Source organism: Arachis ipaensis, chromosome B3 (genome assembly GCF_059453495.1).
Source record: "Arachis ipaensis isolate K30076 ecotype BB chromosome B3, ASM5945349v1, whole genome shotgun sequence".
In the NCBI taxonomy this organism is placed as follows: Eukaryota; Viridiplantae; Streptophyta; class Magnoliopsida; order Fabales; family Fabaceae; genus Arachis; species Arachis ipaensis.
This window is the reverse complement of record NC_142438.1, coordinates 138,424,831-138,446,070: the sequence shown is the minus strand read 5'-3', so window position 1 is coordinate 138,446,070 and position 21,240 is coordinate 138,424,831. Positions and strand designations below refer to the sequence as shown.

General features: G+C 33.5%; 2 protein-coding genes and 1 non-coding gene across 3 annotated transcripts; 2 read left to right on the top strand and 1 right to left on the bottom strand.

Annotated features, from left to right (window-relative positions):
* Positions 1-517: 517 nt before the first annotated feature.
* On the bottom strand, positions 518-6,491 carry LOC107631440 (uncharacterized). The gene is made up of 9 exons (XM_016334885.3): positions 6,005-6,491; positions 5,506-5,664; positions 4,714-4,797; positions 3,999-4,094; positions 2,865-2,954; positions 2,635-2,778; positions 1,717-1,824; positions 1,004-1,055; positions 518-920 (listed from the first exon to the last, which is right to left on the bottom strand). Exons 1-9 carry the CDS (start codon positions 6,338-6,340, stop codon positions 892-894), a joined length of 1,098 nt encoding a protein of 365 aa, XP_016190371.1. The 5' UTR covers positions 6,341-6,491; the 3' UTR covers positions 518-891.
* Positions 6,492-6,564: 73 nt separating this feature from the next.
* On the top strand, positions 6,565-6,638 carry TRNAV-AAC (transfer RNA valine (anticodon AAC)). Its single transcript has one exon. It is a non-coding gene; the product is annotated as a tRNA-Val (tRNA).
* A 2,241-nt stretch (positions 6,639-8,879) lies between these two features.
* Positions 8,880-9,898, top strand: LOC148572590 (uncharacterized). Its single transcript, XM_088507617.1, has 2 exons — positions 8,880-9,844; positions 9,886-9,898. Exons 1-2 carry the CDS (start codon positions 8,880-8,882, stop codon positions 9,896-9,898), a joined length of 978 nt encoding a protein of 325 aa, XP_088363743.1.
* The last annotated feature ends 11,342 nt before the right edge of the window (positions 9,899-21,240 follow it).

The window sequence follows — 21,240 nt, the reverse complement described above, 5'->3', positions numbered from 1 at the left end:
GATATCAATTCAGCGCATGGTTATTGGTTAAACGAGATATAATTACGTGGTGGTGGATGACATTCAATAATGTTACTACTTACTAGCACATAATGTTGAAATAGGACAACTAATACATCTCTGAAAAAATTTGTGATGGACTTATCAGATCGAAATAATGTTACTAACACATGATCCATTCTTCATTTAGGGACTCATAACCCTACTGTTACAATTTTTCAAGGACAGGCGTATACTTTTTTCCTCTTCAGAAACATAAACCATCGCAAAATTTTCTGAAAGACTTTATTTTCCAAGTCTGTCGCAAAATTCCTCAAAGATCTACCTATCTTATTACTTCACGTAATATAATCATGCCATTTTCTCGCTGAAGCTCAAAGCAAGAAAGCTCTGACATTTGCGAAAGCAATAAGCAGTATACACCCAAGAGACCAACACAACATCGGCAGCAGGATGGTGATTAACTATGCATGATCATATCAAAGGTTTTAAAAGCACAAATAATTACAATCAGCCATGTTTAACGATGAACGTCGATTGCATTAACGAATACTCTTCGATGCACGCAATAACTTAAAATTACAAGACACACATTAGGGCTAGAAATGTACATTGCAATTTGCAGTATAACTGAACAAGAATCGGGTACGAAACACAGGAAGAATCAAGTTTCTGTCCTTCCATATTCCCAAGAATGTTAATGAGCATCTTTCAGTCCCACATATTCTATTGAAAAGGCTAATGCTAATAGTTACCAACTTACCATCAAAATCAGAATGATTCAAGTGATAAGGTGGACTAATTTAAAGAGCGCTGGCACTACTCTGCAATTTGTAGATATGTCAGCTACAAACGCAAGACATAACCAGAATCTAGCATGATTGAATTAATCTACACACGTTCTTCCTGTACTTGGCCATCTGTATACCAGAGAAAGTTTTCAAAATTGAATGCAGGTATATACTTGGAGCTGAAGTAATCTACGAATTAGAGAAGGACTCACCAGCGAGATTGATTGCCAAATTTGCTTGCGCATCAGCTTCAGAGTTCAAGTTCTTCACAAGGGAAACAAAATTATTTCCATAAATTAAAGAATAATTCTTATCCATGCACTGACATGATAAAAGATGCTATTCTGGAAACACAGAAATATCTAAAAGGAAACAAGTGATTTATTAGATAAATGATTACTAAAAGGGGAACCGGAATTTCATCAACACTCAACAAACTGAATTCAGGACATGGCTAACCTTAATGTCCTTTCTGGAGTAATATTAAGCATCCAGAAAATAATAGCCATTACGTTATTAAATAAAATAAATAAATAAATAAGATAAACATAAAAAAACAACCAAAATATCAATGTTCATCTTATAGAATTCAGTAAAACGAATCTTAATCACTAAGGAGACAATACCATTGGTTTTTCAGTTAAGAAATAATAGCCTGGGTTGAAGTGTTGAACAGCTTCCTATAATTCATTTGTGTTTTACACAAATACGTCTTTTTGTAGGGAAATTGGCACCCTTAGGAGGCTACAAAAAGCATTACATTATTGGATTGTTAAATAAATCAATTTTACAGTAAACGTCTATTTCCTTTGTTGATGTTTTTATAGGGATTTTCTCTTTATTGATCACTTTACAAGACCAAGGAGTTCTACAAAAAGCCCAAAAACATTACAGACATACCAATAGCTAAGTCAATAGTACCTACCCTTAAAACATGGCTGATCTGGAAGAGAGAAAATTGATCCTTGAGTTCTTTTGCCACCTTATACAATGTAGACAAGTTTTCATTCTTGACCTTCCATGAACCATCAATCTGTTTGATTCAATAGCATGAGATTATTGGGAGGGGAAGAAAAACTACAAATTATAGAAATTGGTAACCATTTAGTTGCAAATGAAACTAGGATAAAGATAAAGATAAAGAAGAGCATAGATGAAATCATATACTTTTCTTCTACTTAGACTCTAGAGGATATTTTCAAATTAAAATTCAGGTTTCCCACCATGTCATTAACCCATAATTTGCTTTAAAAATAACTGACTTCAGCACCCAGTGGGTTATTTCATTATCAAGTCCCAAAGTAAAAGATTTGTAGTTTACTAGTGTCAGTATTTTGATAATATCAGTCACCAGTGTGGTGATGCATCATGCCTGCATATCCTATAACTTGGTAAGACGCAAGTATGCAATGTTTATAAGCATGCTAAAATTTAAGGGCTACAAGAATTGATGGGTTGAAATTAAAGTTACGATGATTGCTAACAAAAGCAAAGGTTATTGTTCTTTGGTTAACCAAAGATCCAAAAGCCTGGTGAGCAGGATGATGAAAGGTCAGCTCAAATCAAAGTAACTGTAAGCCAAACACCACATCAAGTCTTTCTCAAGGAAGCTGGGTGTGCCACAAGGTTACAAGGCCATTGGTGAAGACAGTTTTTTTTATTATTATTATTTTGGTACTAAGACAGTCTTTAAACAGACAACAAGAGGTCTTCAAGATCAGAACATAAATGTTGAAATACAGAGAAGAAAAGGAGCCGTTAGATGCAAACTATAAGGAAACAACAAAAATAGCTCATGTGTACCAGAATAAACAAACTGATGTAAGCATAAAAGATGGCCAACCTGCATGCAAACAAGCTTGGAGTCGCCCTGGATACGGATAGAAGAAAATCCCTTTTTAAGAGCATATCTCATTCCTAATATCATTGCACGATATTCAGCAGCATTGCATGTTGCTATACCCACACCTTCGCGCAACCTACAAATCTTTAAAGTAATAAACTAATAATAGCTAATGGGATTAAGGGTTGTAAAACATGATACATATATAAACAGCAACATCAAATGTATACCACACTTCCATCAGTAGAACGCAAAATAGCCCCAGCACCGGCTTTTCCAGGATTTCCTTTTGATGCACCATCAAACTCAAGAAGGCAAGTCTGATACAAAGGGATAGATGACTATAAAGATTTTCTTTTTATTTTTACTTTTTCTATAAGCAAAAAAGAGATTTAAAAGCATCACATAATCAAATGAATCCTAAGTTAATAAGAAAATTTCACTCAGAACATCAATATTCAATAGGACTACTTGAGATCACCCTATAAAACTTGAATTTGCATTTTCTTTCTCCCCTTTCTAATAAAGGAGTTAGCAATCTATTCGAGTTTAACCAATGAATAGTGCTTCTGATGAAACTGGTATAGAGGGAAAGTGATGAAAGAGGTGTCACTGTGTTATTGAACTGATCTTGGTCAATGTGGCTCAAACTCTCCAAGAGCTAACTGTTCCCTAATTTGGAAGGATTTTCCAACTCTCCGAGAGCTAACTGTACTCAACCAACTGAACAATCTCTAAGGCTCTAACTACTCTTATAGCAGATATTTATTCCCCCAATGCATTCCTGACTACCATCCTTAGTTTATTAAATTATTGCTGGATTTACAACTTGGGCTGTTGGCCCATCATCCCTCGCTCTTCTCCTCATATAGACTTTCAAATAAGGGCCTGTCACTTATCAACATCTCATGCTGCCCAGTGCATCGTGGACAGACGAGAAATTATTGTCTTGGTCAAATGTGGGTTATAACGTTGCAAAGTGGCAAAAAAACTATGCATAAAATGATGTGAAGGAAATAGTGTAACTTGTGTATCACTTGATATTTTATATATAAAATGCAACTACTTTCAACTATTTATAAGCCAACTGAACTAACATGGTGTCATGTGCATTTTAGTCAATATTTTACTAAAAACCCTAAGAGCATCACCATTCAATCATTCCCTTAAATACCTTTTTTTTCCAAATAAAAGGAAAGTGACATGTCATTGTGGATGTAACTTTGTAGACTGTCACTCAATAGTTTAATTATTATAATCCCTCATGGCTTAAGCATGGTAGTTATTGTTGAAATAACAGTAGCACCAAGCAACCAAAAAAAAAAGGATTCATGCGCATCAGTATATTATCTTTTGTTGCTTACATTTCCATAAGGTTCTGCAGCTGCTGCAATATGATCTAACTTGACTTGCTTTCTGAAGGGATCTTCGGAGATGGAGGCCATTCCAGTTACCTTTTGCTACGCAATAATGAAATGTCTTAAATAGATTTAAAAAAGTGCCAAAAAAGAGTTTGAACTCTGCATCCAGTTAGGAAACACACAGAATTTTAAAATTTAAAAAAAAAAGAAAAAGTGATAGATGATGCCAGTACAAGTGTAGTATCTGGTACAGAAAGTCCAGTGTACGTTTTTTATTACATTACTACCAAACAATAATTCAAGCCTTTATATAAGTTAAACTTCTGCCAGCATACGTAGCACATTATTATTCGTCTTTACTACCATATATTTACACAGATGCATATGATTAATACCATGTGACAGAAAATGGGTGACAATTATTATAAATTTCCAGCTAACTAAGAACCAATGCAGCAAAATGTAACCTCATGTTAGAGGGACAGATAAAAGAGTACAGTGTAGAGACATGTAATGGGTGTCATAGAGATAACATAATTCAGATATCTATAATAACAATGATATCCAAACTTTTCTCAATATGAAAGTTGCTCAAGAATTGATAATTTTAACACATTTAAAATTTACAACATATTTGACATAAATAACATTTTTAGGCATGTAGTTATTATATTTGGCTTCTTGATAACCATGTACTTCCAAATTGTAGGAAACTTACCACATTATCTAGTTCAAGCATCTCTACAGATCTCTTTTTCGATACATCGTTACTTGAAGTGGCCCTTTCAATAGAAGCAGGATCCTGAGACATATAATCCATGATTAGCTTAATGAATAAACCTCATACTTATGTAAATGGTATTTAGAGGGTACATACTATGTAGGGAGAAAGCATAAGCTTTTATGAAGAAAACAGCAATGTGTCAGCCATAAATCTAGATGATATGTTTACAGAAGGAAAAAGTTAACACAACATACAACTTCCCACTACCTAGATGATATATAAGAATACATGATAAAATGGGGATTTCTAATCTCTATCAAAAAGTAACAGAGCCTATCAATGAAAAAGAAAGAATTTTAAGCCATACAGGAAAATATTATCTTGCAAGAGTATAGAAGCGTGCAGGCCATACAGGAAATACTCCCATGTCCCATAAGAGTCATCTATACCCTTCTAATATGAATGTAATAGATATTTTACACAACCTTGGAGCAAATTCGACTATCAACTCAAATTACTCTGAATCAAAACTTGGCCAAGACCTTCAATTCAAAATTAATGTTAAGGATGCGATATAAGCTTGGGTGGGATCAAAGATGATAAATAATATGGACAAGAGAAAAAATAGTATCGGTAGAACTTAGAAGTGGATATAAATTTTAATAGAATGGAATACCTTCAACTAACAGCTATACTAACTTTCTTCGCATGCTATGTTGGTCAGGCAAGAAGTAACAGATTTGACAAAATGAAAATAATATTGAACACAATGGAAAAGTTACATACCTTGAAAGGGCAAGGAACAAGCATGCCAAACAAATCCTCTGTCAAATCAGCATCTCTAATTGTGTACAAGGCATTCTTGAGTCCACGCGAAACAAGATAATTCTGAGTGTCCTTCGACAAAGAATATCCCTTGTACACACTAACAGGAGGATCACATACCTGAAAGGCAAGACAATAACACAATGGGAAAAGTCAATACCTCATTCTCAATAGCCTTTGAATATTCCTTCTACATTTCACTATTGTCATGGGAAACAAGAACCACAAACAAAACAACCACATAAATAGCCACTAGTGTCCTGTCCAATAAAACAGATAAATTAACACCACCACCCATTGTAATCATGCTAGAAGGTTACAAGCAGAGGAGAGAATAATTATCTAAAAAGGGGAAACAACAAAAAGTAATTCGAATAGTAGCAACAATAGAAACTAGTTGTTAGAAACATGAATAAGAGAGCATTATAGATAATATAGGGTTCCAAAAGAGAATAATTACAGAGGATCCAACTTGAGACTGGCAATCAACGAGTGTATTATATACTCCAACAACGTCCCCTTTTCGGACCACAAAGAAGGCGTCCTTCTCCTCGTGCTCCATAACCGACGCCACAGGTTCAGGCTCCACCACCTTCTTCTTGCGGCCTTTCTTGGCGGAGGAGGAGGAGGAGTAGCAGCAGCGAGAGGGAAACCTAGCGAGCACGAATTGAGAGCGGGGAGAGAGAGTAGGAGGAAGAGTTAGCTTAATGGGGAAGTTGCAGAGGGAACGGCGGCTGGATAGGAAGCGAGCGAGGATGGCGGCAGTGTAGGATGAGAGGTTGGAGAAGCAGTTCATGACACAGCTGCAGGGTTAGTTGCAACCGATTCCTTTCCCCTGCGAAGCGGTGGTTACTGGTTAGAGTCAGGGAGAATGTGCCCGATGCTGAGACTGTAGCTAGCTGAGCTGAGGTCTCAGACCTGGGGTTTTTGTTTTTGGCGGCTTTTTGGTCTCAATTATGATGGGCTCGGCTCAAATTGTTTTTTTTTATTTTAATATAAACCCAATTAATGAACACAGAAGGTGTCGTGGTGTAGTTGGTTATCATGTCAGTCTAACACACTGAAGGTCTCTGGTTCGAGTCCGGGCGACGCCAGTTTTTTTATTGGCTCCCAAATTGGGCTCTCTCCTATATTCAACGAACTGGCTGTAGTTTTTTTAAAACAATAATTAAATTCTAACTATGTTGTAGAAAGCAATTTTCATTCTCTTTTCGGTATTCACATGTCCATTACCCAATAAGGCACCACTGGCACTCTTTTTTCCCATGTCTGTGCACTAATTGGTACATGCCCACATCCACATCTTACCATTAGCTTACAACCCTTTTTTCATCACTAAATTCTGTCATGCATATATCTTCGTCGGCTAGTAAATCACACACGATTGCACATTCAATTTTTGCATATGATGGTCCATGTTTTTCTTTGGATGCGTTTAATGCTTTGATTTGTGCCTCAGTATTCTACAAAGAGATAGACGGACAAATCTTATTTGATTGTAGAAACAAAAACACACACATAAAAATTTGTATTTCATGATGCACGAGACACAGATTTTATGTCTTTCAGATGAAAAAAATTACATAATTTTGCTATTTCTATATGTCTTTGTTTTTTATCCAGAGTTATCATATATAAGTTAAAAACATTTTTAAGTTATGTCCACTGTAATTAAACCCGAAACAAAAACACAAGAAAAAAAAATTGTCTCTGTTTTTTATCTTTATTATATTGTTATAAAATCACTTCTACTAGAAATTTATATTAATAGGAGAAGGTACATATTATATTTTTAATATATCTCTTTAAATAAAATTTTTTTTTGAATTTATTCAAATTTTTGCATTGATTATTTTTATTTTTTATTTGTTTTATGCTACTTTTTTTAAGGTCCAAACAATAATCAAATTTTAAACTTTTCAATTATAAAAATTCATATACTATATCATAAAATTATTTTATATAAAAAGTTAAACTCATAAAAAGAAGAATAATGGAAATAATTATATCTCTAAAAGTACCACATATCAAATACACCCTTTAATCTTTCTCTTTTTTAATTTTTATTAGAGAAAATTTTATTCTCTCTTGAGAGATGCTAAAATAACACTCTCATCTCCTCTATTTGTAAAATATACATTCTCTTTTTTTATAAATTTTAAAAAACCTTCTCTTTAATCCATTTTAAAATTTTTGTGTTAATTTTATCTATTTTTTAAGAAAAAATAAATTATTTTTTATAAAAATACCTTTTAGCAAAAATTTTATTTTTTTGTCATTAAATTTTGCTTACCAAAATACTCTTTAATAATTTTTTTATTGATTAAATTATATTTTTACCAAAATATTTTTAAAAAAATTAATAGTTAATATTTTTTCTAAGATACATTTCAATCATTTTTTAATTATTAAATTATGATTTTACCAAAATTTTCGTTAACAATTATAATTATATTTTACTATTAATTTTTTTATCAATATATATTATTTTAAAATTAAATACAAAAATTTTGGTAAGATTATTTTTCAATATCAATATATATTAATTAATTGTTATACATATTAATAGTGGTAAGATTTTTTTATTTAATGTTAAAATAATATATATTGATATCAGAAAATTGATAGTAAAATATAAAAATAATTATTAATAAAATTTTGGTAACTTCATAATTTAATAATTAAAAAAATTATTGAAGGGTAGTTTAGAAAAAAATAATTTAATTATTAGTAGTAGGTTTGATTGCACATGCTGAGTTGTATAGTTAGTTAGAGCAGCTATAGCATTCTGTTAGAAGTAGTGTTTGTATAAATAGCAAATTATAGCTTTGTATTCTTTGAGTCTCATCATTATATAAGTTCAATTCTCAATTCCTTCTTGGCTTCTCTGTTCTTGTTCTTCTCCATGCTCACATGCAAATTTTACATGGTGCGGTGAGCGTGGATGGAGAACGTTGAGATCCTGATTGAAGGATGAAAAATTTGCTCTCTAATTCACAATTCGTCGATGTGATTAGAGAAGGATGATGAGTCCAGCTTCACAGTTGAAGCGCTCGTTCGCTGTTCTTGGCTCGTGAATTTTTTTTTCCGTCTTTTTCCTTTGTTTGATTTGAACTCACGCAATTTCTTCTCCCTTTTCTTCATACCTATTTGAAATCTCAGCATCCGCTCTTCTTTTTCATCTATTTCTTTTCTTCTTCTTTCTTGAACTCACACCGTAGAGTTTGATGAGAGCTTCGTTATCTAACTGTCTTCTCGTTAAGGAGAGATAACGAGTTTCTGATCAACGAGATCAAGAGAGAAAGATTACAACCGCTTCTGGTATCTTCGCAGCAATGGAAGGAAAATCAAATTCAAGTGAAGGATCCACAGGAGGTGGTCCTACGATGGACATGCAGCAATTCACAGCGTTCTTCAGTCAAGTGGCACAGATCCAGAGCCATATCAACAAGATAAATCCGAATCAAGATCTCTCAAGCCCCTATTACATACTTCCTTCTGAAAATCCAGGTATACCTATTACCAATGTAATCCTTACTGGTTCAAATTACAGTGCGTGGAGAAAAGCTATGACTAATGCTCTTACATCCAAAAATAAAATTGAATTTATTGATGGCACTATCCTGAAACCTGAGAAAATTGATCCTAATTTCAAGGCATGGCAACAATGCAATATCTATGTAGTTGCTTGGATTAATCTTTTCCTTAGTCCAGAAATCTATCAGAGTGTTCTTTGGAACAACATAGGTTACGAATTATGGAATGACCTTAAGCATCGCTACTATCAGGGTGATAGGTTTCGAGTAGCTGAATTGAATCAGGAGATTTATGCATTAAAACAAGGGGATTTGTCTGTTACAGTTTATTTTGCCCAACTGAAAAATCTTTGGAAAGAGATTGATGACTTTAGAAGTATACCCGGTTGCGATTATGTTAAATGTGAATGTGGCTTAGGCATTGTTAGGCAACACAGAAAAGAGGACAGAGTTACCAAGTTTTTGCGTGGTCTTGGAGAGCAATATTTCACTGTTAAGTCACATGTTATGTTAATGGATGATTTGCCTAGTGTGAATAGAATTCTGTCAATGATCACTCAGCAAGAAAGGCAGCTGTTCAGCTTTGATAATGCCTTAGATGCTAAGATTCTGGCAGCCTCTTCTCAGCCTGACAACAAAGGTATAAATTCATCTAAAAAGGGGCAAAATCGCATCAAATTGCAGTGCACTCGTTGTAAAAAATCAGGACACATTGTGGATAACTACTATAAGAAGCATGGTTATCCACCTAACTTCAAACCCCGGTTTGAGAAAAAGTCTCCTATCCTCAATTGTATAACTGCAGCAGACAATCCTGAAGATGAAAATGATGACTTCAGTGTTCCACAATTGGTTAGAGGTGAACCAACCATTAATGAATTCACTCCAGAGCAACGAGAAGCTCTTTTAGCCCTGCTCAGCAAACAAGATGTACCTCATTCTCATAGTGTCAACCAGATTTCAGCCAAAGCAAATCCTTCTCTTTATACAGGTAGAATGGTAAACATTTTACAATTTGATTCTCATGTCAAAGCTCTAAATATTTCAATCAATAAACACAAGCCATGGGTACTTGACATTGGAGCTACTGACCATGTATCATATACCCTGGCAGATTTTCAAAATTACTTTAAAGTTGTTCTAGTTATTGTCAAATTACCTAATAGAGCACTCACTACTAGCTGCATCATGGGTACCATTATGTTTTCTGACAATCTTTTTCTCACTAATGCATTGTTTATTCCTACTTTTAACTTCAAACTCATATTATTTTCGAAACTTACTGCATCTTTACATTGCAAAATGAGTTTTATTGACAAGGTTTGTGAGATACAGGATCTGCACACTTTGAAGATGATTGGTACAGCTAGCAATGTTGATGGTTTGTACATTCTGCACAAAGAAGTCAAAGCTATCCCTCACATCACAGCAACTTGCCACAGCCAATTTTCTCAGTCTTTATGGCATGTTAAATTAGGGCATCCATCTCATGATAGGCTTGTTGCATTGCAAAAGAATTTTGAGTTTATTAATTGTACAAAATATACAGAACCGTGTCATTCTTGCCATCTTGGCAAACAAAAGCGATTACCCTTTTCTGTTAGTTCTAATACTGCAGCTAATGTACTTGACCTCATTCATGTTGATATTTGGGGACCTGTTTCTGTTCCCTCTTTTACTGGGAAGCGTTATTTTCTTACTATAGTGGATGATTTTTCTCGATTTACTTGGATTTTGTTCATGAAAACTAAAGCTGAGGCTTCTTCATTGGTTAAAGATTTTGTCATTTTTGCTAAAACTCAATTTGATGCAGTGGTTAAAACAATTCGCACAGATAATGGGCCTGAGTTTTTAATGCCTGCATTCTATAGCTCTAATGGTATATCTCACCAAAGAACTTGTGTGGAAACTCCACAGTAGAATGGCATTGTTGAGCGCAAACATCAACACATTCTTGCTATGGCTAGAACTCTCTTGTTTCATGCTCATTTACCAAAATCTTTTTGGAATTACAGTGTTGGACATGCGGTCTATTTAATTAATCGACTGCCGATACCCTTTTTGCAAAACAAGTCTCCATATCAAGTTCTTTATAAGACTTTGCCAAATCTTTCCCTTCTCAGAGTCTTTGGTTGTTTAGCATATGCTGGCAACCTTGCACGATAATGAGGCAAGCTGGATCCAAGAGCAAGAAAGTGCTTACATCTTGGATTCAGGGAGGGCACAAAAGGATACCTGCTCTTTGATTTGCAAACTCGAGAGATTTTTTTTATCTCGGGATGTCCAATTTTATGAGAATTACTTTCCTTACTTTCACTCCACTAATACCAACAATGACAATTTTTCAGCTTCCTCTCATTCATCTCATGTTGCATCTCATCCCTTTGATTATGAATTTTTGGAAAGGAGTCAGATACAAGTTTTAAACACTGATGATGCAGCCACTCAACCAAGCTTGCATCACCCAAATCTCAGCCAGCAGGAAGATAATGCTTCTTCTGAATTAAATGAAACTGATGAAATTCTCCCCTATCCTAAAATTCATGATCATTTGGAAACCACATCTGCATCACATGAAGGATTTTCAACTCATAATTCTGCTGCTCTGCCTGAATCATCCATTATGCCTGAAGTTGCTGATGTAAGGAGATCAACTAGGCAAACTAAACCACCTGCATACTTGCAGGACTATGAGTGTCAAACCATCAACACTGTTTCACCCTCATCGCAGCTTACAGCTCAAAGGTATCCTCTCTCTAATGTCTTGTCTTATACTAGGCTTTTCCCCATACATTTTGTATTTTCTGTTGCTATTCAAAATTTAGAGCCTAAAACCTATAAGGATGCAATCACTCAAACTTGTTGGCAAGAGGCAATAAGAGCTGAACTGACTGCCTTGGAAAAAAATAAAACATGGAAGCTAACTTCTTTACCAATTGGAAAGAGAGCAATTGGATGTAAATGGGTCTTTCGTACCAAATACCATCCAAATGGTACAGTGGAGAGGCATAAGGCAAGACTTGTTGCCAAAGGATTCACACAAGTGGCTGGTGTTGACTATCGAGATACCTTCAGTCCTGTAGTAAAGCTAGAGACTTTGAGAGTGGTACTTGCTGTTGTAGCAGTAAAAGGGTGGCACCTTAAACAAATTGATGTCAACACATCATTTTTACATGGTAAACTTGATGAGGAGGTCTATATGAAGGTGCCTCTAGGTTTAGAAGCCTCGCCTGGTCAAGTTTGCAAGCTTGAAAAGTCCTTGTATGGATTGAAACAAGCGAGTAGGTAGTGGAATTGCAAGCTCAAATCTGTTTTACTCGAGCTAAAATTCACTCAATGTAAATCAGATTACAGCCTCTTCACCAAGACTACTTCACTTGGATTCACAGCAATTCTCGTGTATGTCGATGATTTAGTATTGGCAGGTGATGATCTAAATGAAATTAACTCAGTTAAAGATGTTCTTCATGAGAGATTTCGGATCAAAGAGATGGGAGACTTGAAGTACTTCCTTGGTTTAGAAATGGCAAGATCCAAGACATAAATTGCTTTGTACCAGAGAAAATATGTTATTGATTTACTCAAGGAAACAAGATTTGAAGGGTGCAAACCTGCCACCACTCCCATCGATTATGGAGCAAAGCTCAGTAAAACTGCTGGAAAATTGCTCACTGATTCTAGTCAGTATAGAAGAATTGTGGGCAAGCTCTTATATCTAGCAAATACTAGGCCTGATATAAGCTATGCCATTGGGAAGCTAAGCCAGTTTTTGGACTGCGCCACTACTGAGCATTTGAAGGCAGCACATAGAGTGCTGCGTTATGTAAAAGGTTTCCCTGCTGCAGGCTTCTTCTTTTCTGCAGAATCTGATTTCCAACTTACTGGTTTCTCTGACTCTGACTGGGCTGGTTGTGTTGACTCTCGAAGATCCATCTCGGCATATTGTTTTTATTTGGGACTATCATTGGTTACTTGGAAGAGTAAGAAACAGCTTACAGTTGCAGCCTCCTCCTCAGAAGCAGAGTATAGAGCTTTAGCTCTGGCCACCAGAGAAGCCCAATGGCTGAGCTATGTTCTTCAAGATCTTGGTGTTCCAATCACAAAGCCTATTAATTTATACTGTGATAGCAATTCAGCTATTTACATTACAACTAATTCTGTGTTTCATGAACGTACCAAGCATATCGAAGCTGATTGCCATATAGTCCGTGACAAATTGCAAGAAAAGTTGATTCATCTTCTTCCCATTTTCACCAATAATCAAGCTGCCGATATTCTTACTAAACCTCTTGCTCCTGGGCCTTTCAATGCAGGTTATTCTAAGCTTGGATTGTTGGATCTCTTTTCTCCCAATGCTCCAAGCTTACGGGAGGGTGTTACTTGATATTTATTCTATTAGTTAAAATTTGTTAATATAAGCTATTATTTCTTTTTTATATAGAAAGTTGTTAGTAGTAGGTTTGATTGCACATGCTGAGTTGTATAGTTAGTTAGAGCAGCTATAACATTCTGTTAGAAATAGTGTTTGTATAAATAGCAAATTATAACTTTGTATTCTTTAAATCGATCTCATCATTATACAAGTTCAATTCTCAATTCCTTCTTGACTTCTCTGTTCTTATTCTTCTCTATGCTTACATGCAAATTTTACATAATTTATATAAATAACCGTTTTAATATCTGATTTTTTATATACAACAGTAGAAACTTCTATGAATCTTGTTGCAAAAGCTCGCTTTTAATTTCAGGATTTCTAAAAGTTTGGATTTCTTATAATATACGGTTTCCTTATCCATATCTAGATTTGTTATTATATGACATGCTTAATGTTTTATAGGGTACAAGAAAACACCGAGCTATTTATTAATACAATTTGCTTGGAGAATATATTATTGTAAGCTATTTCAGTTTAGTTTAACTGGTTTTGATGAGAAATTAAGGCAAAAGTCTTCTTACCATGGACAAACCGATTTGTCATCAGTTGCAGCCACATTATTGTGGATCTTTTCAAATTTTTTTCTTATTCATATTTTAATTTATTTGTTTTCTTTTCTTTGTACGTTGAAAATTTGAATGCATGGGGTCAGTTCATTTATTTAATATTTATGTTACAATTAACAACTATATGCCCACTGTGCCAATGCCACATAAAAAAGAAGGAAAAGATTGAAATGGACATTGAAAAAATAATAATATCATCATCAGTATTTTATGTATATTGATCGATATTTTTTCAGTAAACACAATATACATAACTTTATAGTAGACTCGTCACTACTTGTTTAGCACGATGTTGAAGAAAAACCATGAACAATTAAAATACAAAGTTTATTAGTTTTTATTATTTCAATAAAATCACGTTGAATTTTAGACCATTGGTATGGAGATAAAAAAAATCAATAAATTTAAAATAATTTTAAAAAAACTTACTATAAACAAAAACCGTTTCTCCAATTTATCAAAATGGTCTAACTTACGTGGCTGGAGGTACAAGTACAAGTACAATATAATAATCAATTAACTATTTAAATTAAAATCAATAAAAGAAACACGAATAATAGTGAAAAAATAGATTGGTAAAGAACTTAAAATTTAGGTTAAGTAAGGTATAGATCGAAATTTTTTTTCATTTTCAATCTTTTTTTGCATACAAAATCGTGTTTAAAGTTTAAAATTAAATTTTAAAATTGTCATTTTTACTTAAATATTAAAATTTTGGACCAAATCACCCATAACAAAAAGATTATAAAATTAAAAAAAAAAAGAGAGAAAGAGAGTGTTTCTGCTCTATAAAGGAGGACGGAAAGAAAAAGAAGGGGAAAGAAAAAAAAGAAGAAGTTGTTCACGATTCACCTCTGCCTACGTTTCTGCCGCCACCTCTGTATGATTTTGGTCCCTAAAGTAAGGATAATTTTAAAATCATGTTAAATTTTAGAGACAATTTTGTATGTATAAAAAGATTGGGGAGGAAAAAAATTTTCGACCTATATCCTGAGAACTAAAATCGTATTTAACCCCTAAATTTATTCTAAGAGAAAAATTAGTATTAGATTTATCTTAATTTTTAGACATCAAACAAACTTCAACTAACAGTGCACATAAGTGGTGGGTTATGCCTCTATATAGCTACCACGAACAAATAAATTGGGAGGAAAAACTTTTAGGTAACCTATGACCCTAGCCACTTTGAAAGGGGAGAAAAAAAGGGATTAGATAACATATAACAAAGACAGTTTAGTAGTGAATTTAGACTATTTAACTTATATATATATATATATATATATATTAAGCCAATTATTCCAACGGCCAAAATCTCAAGCTTCTTGAATTATTTTTATCATATTCTTAAATAAATTGATAATATTTTTGTCGATAATAAAATTTATAATATTTTTTGTCAACTACAAAATAATTCGAATATATTTTGAATAGTTTACCATATATATTATTAAGCCAACTATTCAAACGACCAAAATCTCAACCATGTTGAACATAATCATAATGTAGGTTTGACATTAATTCAATGGCCTATTAGTCTTTGAGAAAATATATATACTACCTAGCCCGATATTGATATAATATTAGACAGAATTCATAAAATTAATAATCCAATTTTTATGGATATTGAATTAGTTTGACAAAATTATTTAACAAATTATCTATCAAATATGTTTAAAATGAGTAATTAATTGAATAATGTTGTCGAACATTTTAAGTGGTTTTACTGAAGCAACTAATCTTTATGAATATAAAGTTAGTTTGTATTTTTTTATAGTTAAAATATTTGTTAGATATATAAAAAAAAATAATAGTTTGCTCGAATTAATCCTTATGCTTCTTCCACATGATCAAACATTCAAAAACCCAATTCTTAATGTGGATTAATTGAGGATTTGTGTTTCAATCTATATGTTGACCGACCAAAGTTTGAAAAAAGCATGTAGATATATAATAATGGGGTTTCTTTTTGTGAGAGCCTCCTAACTTTGATAGGAATTGCGCCCTTAAATCAAACTCAATTGTACTTATCACAATCCATGCCACTTTTAAGTTTCTTTTCTTCAATTCATTTCAAATAACATGAAAAAGGAAAAAGAAACATAAACCAAAAATGTGAAAAGAACAAGAAAGTGTTGAAAAAAGATGCAATGCCTTGGCTCTTCATATCTATGAAACTAGATAATACAAGGATCAAATAGCCAATAGGGAAAAAGGCTAAGAAAATAAACTATATAGTACTGAAAATTATTTAGCTACTTTGCATTTTTTTTTTCTTTTAAAGTAATCAATTATGAATTATCACTAGATAAATTCATATGCTATAAACTACAAAGAAAGAAAACAACCACATATGATTTTTTTTTTTTTGGGTGAACATATCCCTATTTCCGGGCATGGGCTGTCTTAGTCAAACAGAAGCAAAGTCTTTTTCAATTTTCTCATTGTGACTAACACAAAAACCAGAAGAAGAAAAAAATGATGTCATCTTGATGCAATTCTATACAAATAAAAGTGGATTTTTGCCCTTTTTTAAATAAAAATTACTATATATCATTAAATATAGGCATAATGAATGATGTTAATACTTAATATTTTGACAAAAGAACCCATCTACCAAATTAAAAAGATGAATTCTATGATACTTTTTATTGTGATATTTAAATTATCTAATTTGTTTTTATAAATAAAAAATAAAATACGTAAAATAAAAATAAAATATTTAAAATTTATTAAATATTATCTATTTATTTTTTTTTTAGTAAAATTGGGTACAATGTTATAAACACCACAACATTCACCAATTAGTAATACCAAGGGATTTGCTAGTGATAGGTTATCAATTGCATATTCTAGCTAGCCAAGCTAGGTTAGTTTATTTGTAATCTCAATTATTGAAAGCAATTAAAGTTAAGGCCAGGGCTATTTAATAAAGTTTTATATATGTGAATTTTGAGTATATATTATTAAATAATGGTAACTAGCTAATTGTGTTATTATTTTTATCTAAATTCACTTGACCATTTCTAAGTACTCTATAATTCGATTTAACTTCGACTTCATTTAGATTTTACTAATACAGGGTACTGTTCCATGGGTACTAGCTACTAGTAGTACACTAGTCCTCGTAACAAAATTATGGAATTATTTAGTTCAATTATATTGAAGTTTTCCTTTTTAGGTTCGAATGAAAGACAACTAGTTTCTAACCATATATGTTTGGCAAAGCCAAATTGATTGACCAATAATAACCACCTAACGCTTAACAGAACGTGAGAAATGCATAAAATTAGTCGCACATAAAAAAATAAAAAAATAAAAAATTTATTAATTTAATACTTTAATATTTGTGTTAAGGAAAAGTATATGGAACCAAAAGGTAATCAGCCAAAAAGTAAACAAAACCGTTTAATTAGAATCACTTTTTGAATAATATGTTTAAAAACTGCTCCTAGGATCACGGAATACAAACCAAAATCCAATTTTTCATGGAACCCAAACACATTTTGGCTGGTTTTTTGCTGATATGTTTTTGGTTCTCTAGTTGTTCTCTTGTGTTAAATATAATATTTTTTCAATTTATATTCTATTATTTATTTTTTTTTTAAATTTTGGTGATCGAAAACTCTATGATAGCCACTTTTTTTATAAATAAATAAATCATCCACATACATATATGCCATCTTTAAAAGTCATACAAGATTGCATTTATATTGGTTATCTGATTATTTAATTTAAGTGCTTTTTTTTTAATTGTGATTATTTATGCTAAGTTAAGAGAGTAGTAAACTAGTAAAGACAATTCAAACTTATTTATTATAATTATTAATTGCTTATTCATGTCTAATTGTCAAATTAGTATTTTCCAGCTATCTTTAATTTGAAGGCACTTATTATATGATTGATGTGGAAATGCACAGCTCAGAGCACCACTATGCACCTCCCACTATATTTGTGGGAGTCAAATTTTTAATGTTTGGTTTCAAGGAAGAAGACAATTCAACCCAACCAATAAAGTATATAGCATTATTCTGTGTCTATAATAGTATGCAAGTCTTCAGGTCAATTTGCAATTTAGATGAACACAATACTCGAAAAGTAATGTTTTTTTTTTTTGGCATTTATTCAAAGAAAAAACTATCATTTGTACCCATGAACTTTGCGAACGCTGACAAAAGTATCCATAGAAGAAGAAAAGTGACTTTGTACCCATGAAAGGCTAGATCCGTCTGTCGATAGTACCTGAACGTCAATAAAACGCTAGCTCCGTTAACTTAAAGGCCAACATGGCACGTTAAGTGCTTACCTGGCTTTGAATCAGCAGTCTGATGTGTCCAGCATGTTGTTACCGTTATAACATCACTCAATTCCCTAATTTATCGTCAACTGTTTTCCTAATTTCAATTTGAAAACCCTAGAATGTCTAGGAGAAGCAGAGGTTCGAATGGAAGCATCAGCAAAGAAGGAACTTCGTCTTCCAAGAGGGGTGGAGAGAAGACTTTGTCTGGGAGATGCTTTTGTGGACAGGGTGTGGTATTGCTACAATCTAGAACCTTAACAAATCTTGGGAGATGGTTCGTAAGGTGTCCTCTATGGAAGGTAAGTTTTTTTGTTTTTGTGGTTCTGTTCAAATTAACTTATTTGTGAACGATTCTTATTCCTCCCTTTTATGCTACAGACGATGGATTGCAAGTATTTTGTATGGGTGGATGAGATTAACGAAGGATGGGAGGGACTGGCAAGAGCCCTTGTTAGAAAAAATTAAGATAGCTCCTGTGGTAACCATGAGGTCAATGTCACTGGGTAAAGAAGAGAGATTCAAGAGAATAGTGTGAAGATCTTGTTAAAGATAGGGAAGCTCCAGGGTGAAATTAGAACTATTAGATCATGGATTATAACAATTTTTTTGAGTTTATTGATTTGTGTAGGCCTGAATCTACTCCAATTAATCAATATGTAACTGTACGTATGGTGTATGTTGTCCTGGGGTCTTTTTGTGCAGCTATTTGGTTTTCAATGATGATGAACTTCAAAGCTGTTTGGTTTCGATGATGATGAACTTCAAAACTCTGTTAATATATTCAGCTGTTGTGAAAAAAGTCAAGTTGTGTTATGACCATTAATGTCCATGATTGTTAATGTATTTGATATCTGTGATATTGGAGTTAACACAATTTTGACAAAAAAGACATATAAATGTCGTGATTTGACAAATCTAGCCAAAAACCTGGTATTGTATACTAAATAGCGAAATTGTAACCTGGAAATGGAACTAAATATTCATTTCATAAGCTATAATAAACTTTGACATAATTTTAACACAAGCATTTAGCAACAAAAGCCTCAAAACAAGTGTATGAGTCTGATGTAGCAATAGCAAATCAAATGTACCTAATAGTACCAATACAAACCATGAACATGAAAGCATCAGGTTGTGAAATATAAGCACTAGGCATAAGTTACAAAAAAACCATAGTATCAGAGTTGATAGAGCTTTCATTACAGTAAGTCCTTGATCAAAAAATAAAGTCACACTATAAACTCCTATTTGTTGGGTGTGGAGTTGCTGCTACCACTAGAAACCCCGTTGTTGTTGCCACTTGAAGATGCTTCTGTTGGTGGACGGAACCCAGGTGCTGGCCATCTGCCTGCTGTTTGAATTGTGGATAGTGGAGTTGGCATGAATCAAATAAATCTTGTAGTCGTCCCTCGACTTGCACCATGCATTGTTTGTCTGGTAACCTTTGGAGGAGGTTGGTTAGTTGGTGATGTAGGCCTAACAATAGAAGGTTGTGGTGTGGTAGGCGTTATGGGAGTAGGTTGTGGTGGGGCAGGTCTGAGGGGAGAAGGTTGGGACGGTGGTGGCCTCTTAACGTTTCTCCTCCTAATTGGTCTCTTGGACATGGTTGGATTCATGATAGGTCTAGGTGGCACATATGCAGTTGAGAAGTTAGCAGATTCTTCAGATACAGGAACTGTGTTTGGTGTAACTGGAACTGATAGATTTGGGCTGGCATCTGCTTGGGCCTTTTCTGTACCATGGGTCTCCTCTGTAATTTGGACTTTAGTTTGTACCCCTTCCAGTTGAAGAATTCTTTTAGGACCTTTTGCCTTCTTTGGAGTTGGAGTCCTCCTAACACAAACTTTCCTCTTCCTCCTTGATGGAGTAACATTAACTTCACCAGGTGCTTCTACAACAGCTTCTTCATTCGTATATATAACGTCTGCTTGGCTAATGGGCTTGTGTATAACTCAATCTTATACCCATTCTCCACAGCAGCTTCATACATCTTAACAACATCCATGTCAAGTCGCAGAAGCCTCAAACCACCCTCAATTTTCATTCCAGGCTGCCGCCAGTAGAAATCGGATATGATTGGATACCCAATGTCTTTCAGTAGGTCACTAATGAAGAAGCCATTCAGAGTATCCACGTTAACTCTCTCCACCTCAGTAATTTCACCTTCTGCATAACACAACTTGCCATCCAACCCCCTTTCAAGTCTACCTCTATGGTGTATTACTAACGTGATATGTGTCGTGGTAGCCATTTCTGTCAATAACAAAAAAAAATTTCATATCTTCTAATATTACCCAACACCCAAATGAATGAATCATAAAAAATTGAATGAACCATCAACAAATATAATCAGTTTATATCATTACCCAACACCCAATTTTTTTTAACATTAAAACATGAATAAAACATAAAAAAATGAATAGTCCATATCAATACACCTACTATTGTATATGTTCAAGAACACATGAGTAAGCAACTCAGCAACTCACTAAACAAAACATGGTATGCACTGCTACAAATTTCACCAAAAATATGATTAAGAGCTAAAATTTGTACATATTAACCAACCAAATTCACCAATTTGGTGTTCAACAAGGACATTCAACTAGCGCATAACCAAAGTTTAATCACAATCATCATCAAGAAGTTCAGAAAACTGCATATTTGTAAATTAAAATGCCTAATGAAAATAAAACTTAAGCCCTATGCTGATTAGACATAAAGTTTAAATCAAAAACTCCATTCAGGCGATATATCGAGCATGTGGTGTGTAGCAAATTCAGACAGCATGTTTAGTTCGATGTAGGCATCAAACAACCCAGAAAATTCAGCCACAACAAACAAATTCAATCCAAAACACAG

What these genes read in the sequence shown, in the direction of transcription:
- LOC148572590 (XM_088507617.1), top strand. Translation starts at nt 8,880, where the DNA reads ATGGAAGGAAAATCAAATTCAAGTGAAGGATCCACAGGAGGTGGTCCT.
- LOC107631440 (XM_016334885.3), bottom strand. Translation starts at nt 6,340, where the DNA reads ATGAACTGCTTCTCCAACCTCTCATCCTACACTGCCGCCATCCTCGCT. An exon ending in TGCTTGAACTAGATAATGTG is followed by an intron (nt 4,095 to 4,713) that starts GTAAGTTTCCTA and finishes ATTATTGCGTAG; the next exon opens with CAAAAGGTAACTGGAATGGC. An exon ending in AGATCAGCCATGTTTTAAGG is followed by an intron (nt 1,056 to 1,716) that starts GTAGGTACTATT and finishes TCCCTTGTGAAG; the next exon opens with AACTTGAACTCTGAAGCTGA.